The sequence below is a fragment of the Chelon labrosus genome (genome assembly GCF_963514085.1).
Source record: "Chelon labrosus genome assembly, chromosome: 13".
Classification (NCBI taxonomy): domain Eukaryota; kingdom Metazoa; phylum Chordata; class Actinopteri; order Mugiliformes; family Mugilidae; genus Chelon; species Chelon labrosus.
This window is the reverse complement of record NC_140346.1, coordinates 29,679,331-29,693,223: the sequence shown is the minus strand read 5'-3', so window position 1 is coordinate 29,693,223 and position 13,893 is coordinate 29,679,331. Positions and strand designations below refer to the sequence as shown.

The 13,893-nt window shown below is 45.3% G+C and overlaps 1 protein-coding gene across 4 annotated transcripts; it reads right to left on the bottom strand.

Moving 5' to 3' along the window:
• Window positions 1-1,877: 1,877 nt before the first annotated feature.
• On the bottom strand, window positions 1,878-13,677 carry atg16l2 (ATG16 autophagy related 16-like 2). Of its 4 annotated transcripts, none has more exons than XM_084559379.1 (18): window positions 13,305-13,677; window positions 12,294-12,351; window positions 12,141-12,216; window positions 11,629-11,702; window positions 11,269-11,520; window positions 11,025-11,090; window positions 10,859-10,942; window positions 10,710-10,763; window positions 10,526-10,631; window positions 10,333-10,438; window positions 10,178-10,248; window positions 9,897-9,968; window positions 9,665-9,782; window positions 9,340-9,445; window positions 5,881-6,033; window positions 5,743-5,790; window positions 5,188-5,289; window positions 1,878-5,056 (listed from the first exon to the last, which is right to left on the bottom strand). In XM_084559379.1, the coding sequence occupies exons 1-18, from the start codon at window positions 13,483-13,485 to the stop codon at window positions 4,963-4,965; spliced, it is 1,821 nt and encodes a 606-aa protein (XP_084415505.1). In that variant the 5' UTR covers window positions 13,486-13,677; the 3' UTR covers window positions 1,878-4,962. The 4 variants fall into 4 exon arrangements, with proteins under 4 accessions (XP_084415505.1, XP_084415506.1, XP_084415507.1 ...); XM_084559380.1 differs by having other exon boundaries at window positions 10,526-10,628; XM_084559381.1 differs by having other exon boundaries at window positions 11,629-11,690.
• Window positions 13,678-13,893: the final 216 nt, after the last annotated feature.

Genomic DNA, 13,893 nt, shown 5'->3' with positions numbered 1-13,893 from the left:
CTCAGCGAGAAGAAAAACCTCCATCTGAGCCGCAACTGAACGAAGGACAGACTGAATCTACACTCTGCTCCTCCTCCTCCTCCTCCTCCTCCTCCTCCTCCTCCTCTCTCTCTCTCTCTCTCTCTCTCTCTCTCTCTCTCTCTCTCTCTCTCTCTCTCTCTCTCTCTCTCTACTGTCAGACTCATTAGCAGTACGATGTGTTAAAACATGAGGACAGAAGATATTTCTGTCTCTGACATTAACATCATGACAGCTGACCTCCAGCCTCCTTCATCTCAGAAACACTTTATTATGTTCAGACTTAAATTCATCTGGATTTCATCACGATCCTGAGAAAAGAAACCTCTGCATCAACTGGGAAGTCCTCCAGCCAATCAGAGCAAAGAACCATGTGACATTAAGTGACTAAGACATAATCTCTGTTAACTTCATAAATGAACAGTGGAACCCTGCAGTTCCTCTAACGTCCTCTAGGCTGAGAGTCAAACCCATAGAGCTGAAATCATTTCTATATCTGACTGAAACCAAAACTAGTCTGTTGTAATCAGACTCAAGAGTCAGAGGAAAAACACCCCTGCATCACCTGGACAGTCCTCCAACCAATCAGAGACGTGAATTGTTGCATCAATCTTGATGCTGGACTCTAAACATCTGGCTTCTCCATTTAGTTGTAAATTAATTCAACTCCACGGCTCAGATGACGTATGACCACTGTTACAGTCCATCACCACGTCCGCTTTGGTTTTAAAACCAGAAACAAAAACTGGAAAAACAACTGTTAATGTTTTCTTTAATCAAAGAACAAGACAATTAAAATAAACCTTTCTGTTCTTGTGTCGTCTAAACTTAATCTCAGTCTTCATCTTGTTTCTCCTGAGGAGGTCTCTCTGGTCCAGCAAGTAGTCTCCATGGTGACCACTGGTCCAGGTCTCTCTGGTCCATCAAGTAGTCTCCATGGTGACCACTGGTCCAGGTCTCTATGGTCCATGGATCATTGTGTTCAGCTCTAAATAAAGCTGGTTCTTCTCCAGATTCAGAGATAAGATAGATAGATAGATCTTCTTCTTGAATCTAATTACCACTAGTTTCTCCTTAACTTCTGGTTTCATAGATGAAAGAACCAAAGGATTATTTACTGGTTTAATATTATATATATATATATATATATATATATATATATATATATTTTTTTTTTTTTTTGCATTTTAAATCAAACTCTTATTCTTTTAATTTTAATTTCAGAGTCTGAACCAAACTAGAAATACCAGGAAGTAGACGGACAGTTTCTATAGAGGACAGTGCTGTAATTCCTGGTCTAGAATTTAGATTGTGATGAAGATGAACCTGAGATGATGAGTTTTATTAGTCAGAAGATGTTCAGATGTTGGTGTACCACAGGGCTCTGGATGAGGACCTCTGTGTTTTTTAACTACATGCTTCAACATGATTTAATGTTTATATCAGTTTATACGCAGATGATGCTCTAACGTACGTTCTCAACTACATCTCGTTCCTCTGTAGCTCTGGTTCTGTTCCAGTCTCCCTGAAAACCTTCAACCCTGATGGAGCTGATGGAGGATGTACACATCTGTCTTTTGTCTTTTGAGGGTTAACCTTCTTTCTCCTGAAAGAAAATGAAGTTTGTAACCACTGGTCTTGATTGTGGTCCCGGTGTATGTGTGGTCGGTTGGTTTGGAGGCAGCAGCTGCTTCCTGTTTAATGACCTCGATGCGACGCAGCCTCCGGCGTCGAACCTTCTCCTCCTCGTCATCATCACCTCGTATTTTTAAAACATCGACGCAGAGACTTCAGCCGTTTGTCAAAAATAAAAAATAAAAAGCCTTGGAGCGAAGAAGAGGCAACACGATGAAGGACAGACGGTCAGAAACCAGTTTATTGGAAACTGTTTTGTTCATTTGTTAGAAACAGAAAATCTGTTCGAGTCAAAGAGCTCAGAGACAAACAGCTGAAGGTTCAGATCCACATGAGTCCAGACATGAAAACTAACTCTTAGTCTCTCTAGTTTGAACGATTTAATCTTTACACGTTTATGTTTAACATCAACAAACTTCTCTAAACCTGAACTAATCCAGAGTCATATCCAGACTAACAATTACCCACAATTCACAGGGAAACTCTGGGAGGATGAAAACGAAGCAAGTATATGAACTTCAGACTCCTGGGATCTGGCTACATGAAGACACCCGAGAACTGCATCCCAGTTACACATTAAGCTCCGCCCAAATGATCTGATTGGCCCGGAGCAGAATCAGTTCCCGACACCAGAACAACTTTCCTGGCTGTAGCTGATCTAAACCACCGTCAGAGTCTGGGTGTGAACTCTGGGATCTCAGCTGGGTGTTTTATACGCCCACCATCAACCTGGAGCTCCTCTGTACTTCATTCATTTTAAACCAATGTTTAAGATATAAAACGACTCTGAACCAGTGTTTAGTCTCTGAGCTCAGGACCGATGACAGTCATTAAAACATCTTCAATCATTTAACAAACATCAAATCCATTTGTCCCAATTGACCACAATCTCACCAAATAAATAACAAGAAACAAAAACAGCATCACAACTAAACATAAAAAGCTTCGTTAACCCTCAGACCGCTGGATCAGATCAATAAAAAAATCTACTGAGCACAAACTTCATTTAGATTTTGTTTATTGTTGTTCTAGAAGCTGAGTTCCTCAGTGAAGAGACAACGATCAGTTCTCTGGACTGAATCTGGAACCAGGACCGACCAGGGCCGACCCGGACCAACCAGGACCGACCACGACCAACTTGGACCAACCCAGACCGACCCGGACCAACCAGGACCAACCTGGACTGACCTGGACCGAACAGGACCGAACAGGACCGACCCGGACCGACCTGGACCAACCAGGACCGACCTGGACCGAACAGGACCAACCTGGACCGAACAGGACCGACCCGGACTGACCTGGACCGACCAGGACCGACCAGGACCGGCCCAACTACGTGACAACGCTCAGGAGTCAACGAACTCCTAGCTTATTAGCTGTGTGTCGCCATTCTGTTGAGCCAAAACATTACGACCACTCACAGATCCAGTTCATTCACCAAACCAACAAGAAAACAATTGGACTGAAGGAGGAAGCTGCTGAGGCTCCACCAACATCATCACTATTTACATTAAAAAGCTGCTGTAAACAATCTGAGCCTGGTCCTCTGCCCCCTGGTGGACTGATCCAGGCTCTGCAGTCACTAGCTTTTGGCAGCCATTTCCAAAATGGCCGCCTTTGTGGACTTTCTAGTTTGTTTTAAGCGAAATCTTTGGTCATTTATGTTGTTCAGGATATTTAAATGTGAATATTTACTTTATACGTTATGTTGTAATAAAATCAGATATGATGCAGCAGCTGTATTTGGTCATTTACCTTCATGATGCCAGTTTTTCTAATTTAAAGTGATTATTTTAAATTTCAAAATATCATCTTAAGATATGCATTCATTTATTCCATATTAGTGGAATTTTTAGATTTTTCACTTGGTCATTTTTGTGTTTTGTCGTCCTAACACAATTAAATCATAACCTTTATAACATATATTATATATTTACCACGTCAGAGACAACAGACTTTAGTTTTTCAGAACACCTGAAATAGATGTTTCTACTAAATGTCAAATAAAAGGTAAATAAAGGTTCAACAATGATCAATAAACACCTGACGCATCGAATATGATACGAAACAAAAATCATATGTGGAAATATAAATAACTTCTTCATGGATTTAGTTTAAAAGACAAATATAAAGAATTATTTCTTTAGTCAAGACCTTTAAATCCTGTGGAGTGTATTTTAAATGTCACTCTTAAATAAATACAGCTGATTATTGTTGTTGCTGCTTTGGTGGTTTATGGGTTTGGCATCAGGAGAAAATGTTTCCTGTAACGTTTAATATCCTCTAAGAGTCGACTCTGGTAATAAACGGATGTAAATCACTCGTCTCTCTCAGCCTCCAGCCGTCGACTTCTCTCTTTGAAGCCGCTGACTTCGCTCTTCAAAGCCAGAGGCCAAACTGCGGATTAACGCCGACGCCTTTTAAATGTAAATCCAGCGCTGAGAGCCAAGATCAGTCAGACTACAGAATCACACCCAGACAAACCGACTCAATATCTGACTCTGAGTTTGTTCTTAGAGCCTCTGGCCACAACGGCGGTCAGATGTGTTAAAGACGACGGCGGCAGGACGGACGGCGGCGTTCTTCTGTATAAAACGTTTTCTCCAAAGTCCTTTTACTAAAAACCTGGACCCTGATCTAGTTCCACCTCCTCCAGAAAAGGCTCCTGCAGTAGAAAAAGGCCCCAGGAACTTCTATCTTCCATCCAAAGACTAAACAGTCACAACAAGTTCCTGAGATTGTTGTTCCTCCAGATTGAGGAGGACCTACAACTGAATGTTGTCCACCATCTTCCAAAAGCTTTGCCTGAAAACATTTAGTTTAGAGAGAACCTGACAGAAGAACCGTAGACGAAGACGAACAGGAATCAGTCGCTAGTAAACCACAACAACAAGGTAGTAAACAGACATGATCAGCTGACTGATCAGATAAACCCTCCTGGGGTTATAAACTGTGGTGGATAATAAAGTTCTGAGGGAACCTTGAGTTCCTTGTAAATCTCTGACATTGGTTCCTAAAACCTTTGGTGGAACATTTCAGACACAAATGTCCTCTCAGAAATGTTTCTTGTTTTCAAAAAGCTTAAAGTTGAGAGAATTAAACTGTTTCCCTTGTTAATATCTGTGTTAAAGTTCCCAGTTACGTCATAAAGTAAAAATAAAAATGGCAGCGAGCAGAAAGTTTCCCTTTAGACCGACCCACAGACATCAAATGTTCTCAGATCGGTTCCTTTTCTCAGTTAAGGTGCATTGTTTTGGGTTTTTCTGGGGGGGTGGCTTGACAACAGGACCTCTCTGTGGATTGGCTGAATCAGATGTCGCTCCAGAGGACGGCCCGCCGACTCTTGTCCACGCTGACGACGTATTCTCCGGACAGAGACCAGGCCACGGCGCTGATGGACGAACTGAGAGGAGACAAAGAGTTTAAGAACATGTGGAGTTCCTCTGGGAACCAGTCTGGGTCCTCTGGTGTTTCTATTAAACCTGACAGAGACTGGTTGTGGCTGATCCTTTTCATCGATTGGCTGATTCTTACCTGTGTTTATCAGGGAGGCGGGTCTCCAGGTTGCCGTTGGAGACGTTCCAGACGTAAACAGCACCGTCTGCTGATCCGGCCGCCAGGTAGTCGCCGTCTGGACTGAGGAGAGAACATCTGGTTCAAACATCTGTTCTGATCTGGACACGTGGAGGACGTGACGGGAACTAAACCCATAACGTCACATGACATTTATATATTCAGTGTCAGTGAACACACACCAAGCATCCTGGTCCTGCCGTTGTCATGGAAACTGCAGCTAAATGAACCACACTACGTATCATCATCTCTCTCTTTTCTGACACAGACACAGATTTCTATCAGATGATTAGACGGAGGAACCGGATCCATCAACGGACCAGAGACCATCACAGCTGACAACGTTAATATTTTATTTCTCAGGCAGGAGCTCAGACCGTCTTATTTCACATTTAATGAACATTTATTCGGTTCCAACTGGACCAGAATATAAACAGAGACGTTTGACTAAAAGTGTCTCTGATGTGAAGAAGGACTAATGAATGATTGTTGTTGTGAGTTGTGTTGTCGACTCACCTGATCACGGCCTTGGTGCTGTCGCTGCCACATTTAAACCCGTCCGCCCTGAGACACACAATCAGCCAATCAGCCAATCAGCCAATCAAACAGGAAACTGATTCATAACAAACACGTTCATGTCCTCGTGTCTCTCACCTGTAGCACATCCGGTCGTAGCTCCACCTCCTCAGGTCAACCAGCTGGAGGCAGTCGTCACGGCAACAGCTGAGCAGCTGGCGGTGGTCTGAGCTGAGGTCCAGCGAGGTGACCTTCCCCTGAGCAGGATGCTCCTGAACGCAGCTCATGACCCTGAAGGAGACCAGACGCTACCTGCTTTTATTTATCAATCACACTGATGCGTTCAAGGGCCGCTAGGAAACTCAGACATCTCAGACTTGACTGCTGAAGAAAACAAGTGGTTTGTTCAGGACGAGTCTTTACACATCACACACTACAGGATCTGATCTGCAGACGAACACGGAAGAAACTGATCCTGAATCTACTGAAAACATTTAAACGAGGCTGTGACCAATCAGAGGACACGATCATACCTTAAATGACGGTTTTATTTCATTGACTCTGGTTAAAGAAATAATAATAATAATAAATAAAAAGAAAAAAAACAGAACCACCTTCACTCTGCTCTGTGATTGGAGGACAGAGCTGTCAATCATTGCTCGCTCTGGCTCTGAAAAGACGAGGGGGGGGGGTCGGTGGGCGTGGGGGATATTCTGTGTTGCTAGGTAACAGAGGGAGAGGGGGTTGCCATGGAAACTGGGCAGGAGGGGAGAATAAGGGGGTGTCAGGGGCATCAATCAGAGCAGAGAGGATTCTACCGGCTCTACAGAGAGAAGAGTGAAAGAGTGATGAATGGATGAAGGGATGAAAAGATGAAGAGATGAAGGGATGAAGGGATGAAGGGATGAAGAGATGAAAAGATGAGGAGATGAAGGGATGAAGGGATGAAAAGATGAGGAGATGAAGGGATGAAGGGATGAAGAGATGACCAGATGAGGTGATGAAAAGATGATTAGACGAATGGATGACGAGATGAAGGGATGAGGAGATGAAGGGATGAAAAGATGAAGGGATGAAGAGATGAAAAGATGAAGGGATGAATGGATGAAAAGATGAGGAGATGAAGGGATGAAGGGATGACAAGATGAGGAGATGAAGGGATGAAGTGATCAGGAGATGAAGGGATGAAAAGATGAGGAGATGAAGGGATGAATGGATGAAGGGATGAAAAGATGAGGAGATGAAGGGATGAATGGATGAAGGGATGAAAAGATGAGGAGATGAAGGGATGAAGAGATGAAGAGATGAAGAGATGAGGAGATGAGGAGATGAAGGGATGAAGGGATCAGGAGATGAAAAGATGAAGGGATGAAGAGATGAAGGGATGAAAAGATGAGGAGATGAAGGGATGAAGGGATCAGGAGATGAAAAGATGAAGGGATGAAGAGATGAAAAGATGAGATGAGGAGATGAAGGGATGAAAAGATGAAGGGATGAAGTGATCAGGAGATGAAGGGATGAAGGGATGAGGAGATGAAGGGATGAAGGGATGAAGTGATCAGGAGATGAAGGGATGAAGAGATGAGGAGATGAGGAGATGAAGGGATGAAGGGATCAGGAGATGAAAAGATGATTAGATGAATGGATGAAAAGATGAGGAGATGAAGGGATGAATGGATGAAGGGATGAAAAGATGAGGAGATGAAGGGATGAAGAGATGAAGAGATGAAGAGATGAGGAGATGAGGAGATGAAGGGATGAAGGGATCAGGAGATGAAAAGATGAAGGGATGAAGAGATGAAGGGATGAAAAGATGAGGAGATGAAGGGATGAAGGGATCAGGAGATGAAAAGATGAAGGGATGAAGAGATGAAAAGATGAGATGAGGAGATGAAGGGATGAAAAGATGAAGGGATGAAGTGATCAGGAGATGAAGGGATGAAGGGATGAGGAGATGAAGGGATGAGGAGATGAAGGGATGAAGGGATGAGGAGATGAAGGGATGAAGGGATCAGGAGATGAAGGGATGAAAAGATGAGGAGATGATTAGATGAATGGATGAAAAGATGAAGGGATGAAGTGATCAGGAGATGATTAGATGAATGGATGAAAAGATGAAGGGATGAAGGGACCAGGAGATGAAGGGATGAAGAGATGAAGGGATGAAAAGTTGAAGGGATGAAGAGATCAGGAGATGAAGGGATGAAAAGATGAGGAGATGAAGGGATGAAGGGATGAGGAGATGAAGGGATGAAAAGATGAGGAGATGAAGGGATGAAGGGATCAGGAGATGAATGGATGAAAAGATGAAGGGATGAAGTGATCAGGAGATGGAGGGATGAAAAGATGAGGAGATGAAGTGATCAGGAGATGAAGGGATGAGGAGATGAAGGGATGAAAAGATGAGGAGATGAAAAGATGATTAGATGAATGGATGAATGGATGAAGAGATGACAAGATGAAAAGATGAAAAGATGAGGAGATGAAGGGATGAAGGGATGAAAAGATGAAGGGATGAAGTGATCAGGAGATGAAGGGATGAGGAGATAAAGGGATGAATGGATGAAGAGATGACAAGATGAAAAGATCAGGAGATGAAGGGATGAAGAGATGAAGAGATGAGGAGATGAAGGGATGAAGGGATCAGGAGATGAAAAGATGAAGGGATGAAGAGATGAAGGGATGAAAAGATGAGGAGATGAAGGGATGAAGGGATGAAGTGGTCAGGAGATGAAGGGATGAGGAGATGACAAGATGAAAAGATCAGGAGATGAAGGGATGAAGAGATGAAGAGATGACAAGATGAAAAGATCAGGAGATGAAGGGATGAAGAGATGAAGAGATGAAGAGATGAGGAGATGAAGGGATGAAGGGATCAGGAGATGAAAAGATGAAGGGATGAAGAGATGAAGGGATGAAAAGATGAGGAGATGAAGGGATGAAGGGATGAAGTGGTCAGGAGATGAAGGGATGAGGAGATGAAGGGATGAAGGGATGAGGAGATGAAGTGATGAAGTGATCAGGAGATGAAGGGATGAAGGGATGAGGAGATGAAGGGATGAAAAGATGAGGAGATGATTAGATGAATGGATGAAAAGATGAAGGGATGAAGGGATGAAGAGATGAAGGGATGAAGGGATGAAAAGATGAAGGGATGAAGAGATGAAGAGATGAAGGGATGAAAAGATGAAGGGATGAAGAGATCAGGAGATGAAGGGATGAAAAGATGAGAGATGAAGGGATGAGGAGATGAAGGGATGAAAAGATGAGGAGATGAAGGGATCAGGAGATGAATGGATGAAAAGATGAAGGGATGAAGTGATCAGGAGATGAAGGGATGAAAACATGAAGGGATGAAGTGATCAGGAGATGAAGGGATGAAGGGATGAAGTGATCAGGAGATGAGGAGATGAAGGGATGATTAGATGAATGGATGAACGGATGAAGGGATGAAGTGATCAGGCGATGAAGGGATGAAGGGATGAGGAGATGACGGGATGAAGTGATCAGGAGATGAAGGGATGAAGGGATGAAGGGATCAGGAGATGAAGGGATCAGGAGATGAATGGATGAAGGGATGAAGGGATGAGGACCTACCTGGTGTCCCAGACTCTGATCTTTCTGTTAAAGTGTCCACTGATGATACAGTTCTCAGAGCAGACCAGGTCACTGACGTAGGAGCCCACCTCCACCAGCTGGACACCTGTAGAGACAACGTCCACCTTAGAGGACACCTGAGACATTTAAAGAGACAACGTCCACCTTAGAGGACCAGAGCCACCAGGAGGAGCTGTCATGGCGTCCACTTTTTATACAGTCTATAGATGTTAACCAATAGATGAAGGAAGCTCCATCCACAGCTATCAGTGACCTGTCCCTTTAAGAGATGTGCTCAGCCAATCAGAGGCCAGCTCAGACTCACAGGCGGCTCTCTGCAGGTCCCACAGTCGGACGGTTCGGTCGGCACTTCCTGTCACCACCTGGGACGAGCTGCTGAACCTGGCGGCTGTCACCTTGTTGCTGTGTCCCGTTAGAGTCACCTGAGACAGAGACAGGGTCAGTCTGGATTCAAACCGGATTCAAACTGGAACCAGGAAGTGGTTCATCAGACAGCTCTGAGCCCAGTGCATGCTGGGAAGGCCTGTCACCGTTACCTTGGGAACAGAGTCATCCAGCCGCCACAGCAAGGCCGACTTGTTGTAGGACGCCGCGAGGATCCTGGAACCCTGAAAACAGGATCAGGATCAGGATTAGGATCAGGATCAGGATCAGGATCAGGATTAGGATCAGGATCAGGATCAGGATTAGGATTAGGATTAGGGTCAGGATCAGGATCAGGAACAGGAACAGGATCAGGATCAAGATCAGGATCAGGATCAGGAACAGGATCAGGATCAGGATTAGGATCTGGATCAGGATCAGGATCAGTACTCACCGTGTTGTCAAACTCGATGCAGGTGATTCCCTCCGTGCTTCCGTACAGAGACCCTCTGTGAGTCAGCGTACCTGGTAATGACATCATCAGTGAGGTCATCACACCTGTCATTAATTAACACCTGACGTTAACAAGGCGACCTGAGACCGGCTCACCTGCTCGGACCTCCCACAGCTTGATGATGCAGTCGGTTCCTCCGGTGGCCAACAGGTCAGAGCTGGAGCTGAACCGGACGGCGTTAATGTCCTGCTCATGGGCCTCCTGGGGGGGGGGGCGTGGGGTGAGGGGGGACCAATCAGAACCTAGTGGAGGTATCTAGTGTGTATATTTAGTGGTAGTGTGTATTACCAGTACTTGTAGAGCTCTGGCAGGGACTCTGGCGGACAGACAGATTCTGATTGGACAGTCCAGATCCTCCTGCAGACTGCAGACAGAGTGGCCACGCCTCTTCCTGCTGAGCCCACACATTCATTCATTCATTCATTCATTAAATAAAACCAGCTGTTACTACAGTCAATAAATCAGGACTCACTCAAACAGGCCTTTGATGGAGGAGAAGATCCTCGGTGACGTGGCCGACGCCGACCTGACAGAGTTTCATTTAAAGGTTCACTTTTATTGTGAAACATTTCACCTGTTAAAATCATTTAATGAAGACATTTATGTACAGGTGAGTCACACCTGAACAGTCGAGTCTGGCTTCGTTCTGACGACTCGTCCTGATTCTTGGGTGACGCTGATCTGGACGTCGGAGCGCTGGACGAACTGAGAGACAAAAACAACGACAAAGTCTTAACACGGAGCTTTATTCTGAAAGAGACAGGAAGTAATGCAACAACCATCTCACCTGTCAATGTTGACCTTTGACCTGGCAGCTGTCTGCAGCTCCTTCTGCAATTTGGCTTCTCGAGCTCTGAAGGAAACACCAAGACACATCAGGTGAGTTGTTAGGGTGCGTTCAGGTGCTTCAACTGTGTTCAGGTGTGTTTGGGTAAGTTGAGGTGCGTTCAGGTGTGTTAAGGTGCGTTCAGGTGTGTTTGGGTACGCTGAGGTGTAGGTGTGTTCAGGTGCTTTCAGGTGCGTTCAGGAACCTGGACTTGCGCTCGTTGCGGTAGTTCATGCGGGCGGCGGCCTGCTCCTTCAGGTGGATCATGTCGTCCAGCAGGTGTCCTTCTTTGACCTTCTCCTCCCTGAGTCTAGACTCCGCCCCTCTCTGTCGCTCCAGGAGGGCGTCGTATTTTATCTTCAGCGCCCCGTTCTCCTCCTGAACCTGCGCCACCTGCTCCTGCAGCTCCTGACGAGAACCAAACGCCCCCGCCAGCCGCCGCTCCTCCTGCAGCAGTCTGAAAACACCAACATGGATCAATATCTAAATATTGATCAGAAACGTTTTAACCCGTAAGGTTTCCTTTGAGAACTAGTTCCTACCTGAGTTCAGGTGTGGCACTCACCTGGCATGCTGCTCCTCCAGAACACATTCTTTGATTTTTATCTGCTGCTGCAGCTCCAGCACCTGATAGGCCAGCTGAGACACACAGACAGTTAGCTGGAAACTAATCAGATGACGTGACTACTGTTACTACGTCTGTCCATCATCACGTTAAACCCCGCCCACAAATGATCTGATTGGCCCGGCAGATCTTTGCAGGAGCAGAGTCAGTTCCTAACAGAGAGACTCCAGGTCAGTTACAGATCAACTCAGTTTAAGAATCAGAATCAGTTCAGGCTCGTCCCCAACTCCAACATCTGGACGAGGAGACCTGGTGGATCTGGAGACGCTTCAGCTGATGAAGAGGACGACTGAGAGTCCTGATCAACAAGGATGAAGAGAAAAGAGAAATGACTGGAATCACTGACGGGCCAATCAGATGGTGTGGGCGGGGCTTCCTGAACAAAGCTTGACTGTGAGTTAGCGCCACCTTCAGACCAACAGAACAACATGAGGACAGGTGTGTTCTCTGACCTCTCCTTTGGTCTTCTTCACCTGGCTGATCCGATGCTGCAGAGACGAGAGGGAGCTGCTGTCGGCACCGGGACGTCTGAATACATAAAACAAACACACCTCAGCATCCTGATTACCTGCAGGCTGAACTGTGTCAGGGTTCAGGTGAGTTACCTGTCAGCGCGGCTCAGGATTCCTTTGGCCATACTGGTTTTCTCCAGCAGCTGAGAGTCTGCAAACAGAAACCTGATCAGTCAAACCTACACCAGAGTCCATTCAAAATCTGACACGTCTAAGACTCAGGATCAACAGTCAAGTTTAATTCTGGACGCACGTCTGCAGATGATGATCAGTCACACATGAGTCAGTGTTCAGAGGAAGTGGAGCAACGGGTGGTTTTGGTTTTCTGACAACTTCCTGTCGCTGAATGTCAACAAAATAAGGAACTCTGTATTTAGAGTCTGATCATAAACACTGAAGAATCGTGGAGGACAACCAGACTCCATTAAAAAAACACTCATTTCTTTAACATGCCTGTTGACTCATGATCACTTTATTGTTTCCTGCAATAAAATGTTACTTGCCGTTTTTTCAAGCTGTAATATCTGCTGGTGTTTCTCTGCACCAAAGTCACTTGACGTGAGTTTTATCTGGATTCAACCTGTTTCTTTTATTTATCATCATGTCTTCTACTAGATATCAAGTTCAGTACGAACACTTTACCTATAAATCATTATATTCCCTATGATCTTTTTGTTGATCTCAGAACTCATTCTAGACAGTAAACTGTTAAATTGACAGATTTTTGAATGGATTTTGGTTACAAATAAAATCTCCCCTTTGACAAGACTTTGGTGTAAAGCCAGGATTCTGTCTAAACCAGACTCCATTTAAGAAATCACAGCTTTTAGATGAGGCTGTTATATCTGATCTTAATTAACCTTTTTGACTCTTATCTCTTAACTCTGTGTTTTTAGTGTTAACTTTTAGATCATGCGTGTGAGAGATAAAGTTTCTCTGAACCAGACTCCATTTAAAAATCTCGGCTTTAAGCCAGAGCTGTGATTTCCTGTTCAGCGCCTTGAGTTTAGTGTTAAACTGTTAAAGTGTCAGATTTTTGAATGGACTCTGGTCGAGCCTCCTCACGGGGCGTTAGCGGAGTTAGACGTGTACTTGTCGCCGTACAGAAGCGGATCAGGTCCTGGTACATCGCGTGCTGGCTCCGGTCCCGGTGCTTCAGCTGCCGGACGATGTGTCCCTTCCAGCCGCCGCCGCCGCCGCCGCCTCCCGGAGCCAGGAACCGGCCGCTCGGCTCCGACGCTCGATCCGTCATGACTCCGCGGGCGTTGGCGCTCACAGCGGCCATGATGCCCGCGGCAGTCCGGGCTGCTTCATGCCGTTCCCCGGGCTGATGTTACGGGCTGCTCGGGGCTGAGTCTCCGGCTCCTCGATGCTCCGCCATGTTGCTGCTTCCTCCTCCTTGTTGTTTACGTTTCTTCTTCTTTGGTGTTTGTTAGTTTTTTTTAAAACTTATTTTTGCTTTCCCATTTGTCACTGGTGGGGGCGGGGCCAAGGCTTGTGGCTCGTGCGACCAGCTGCCAACTTTGAGCCAATCACCGCCCGCACAGCTCTCTTCCTCCTCCGGCTGGAGTTAAAAACAAACACACCCCGCTGGCTCACCTGGTGACGTCACCAAGACGTTTCGCTGGTTTTAAAGTTTTAGAAATTAATTAATTAATTAATTAATCATAGGTTAGGGCCGTTTGGAAATAAA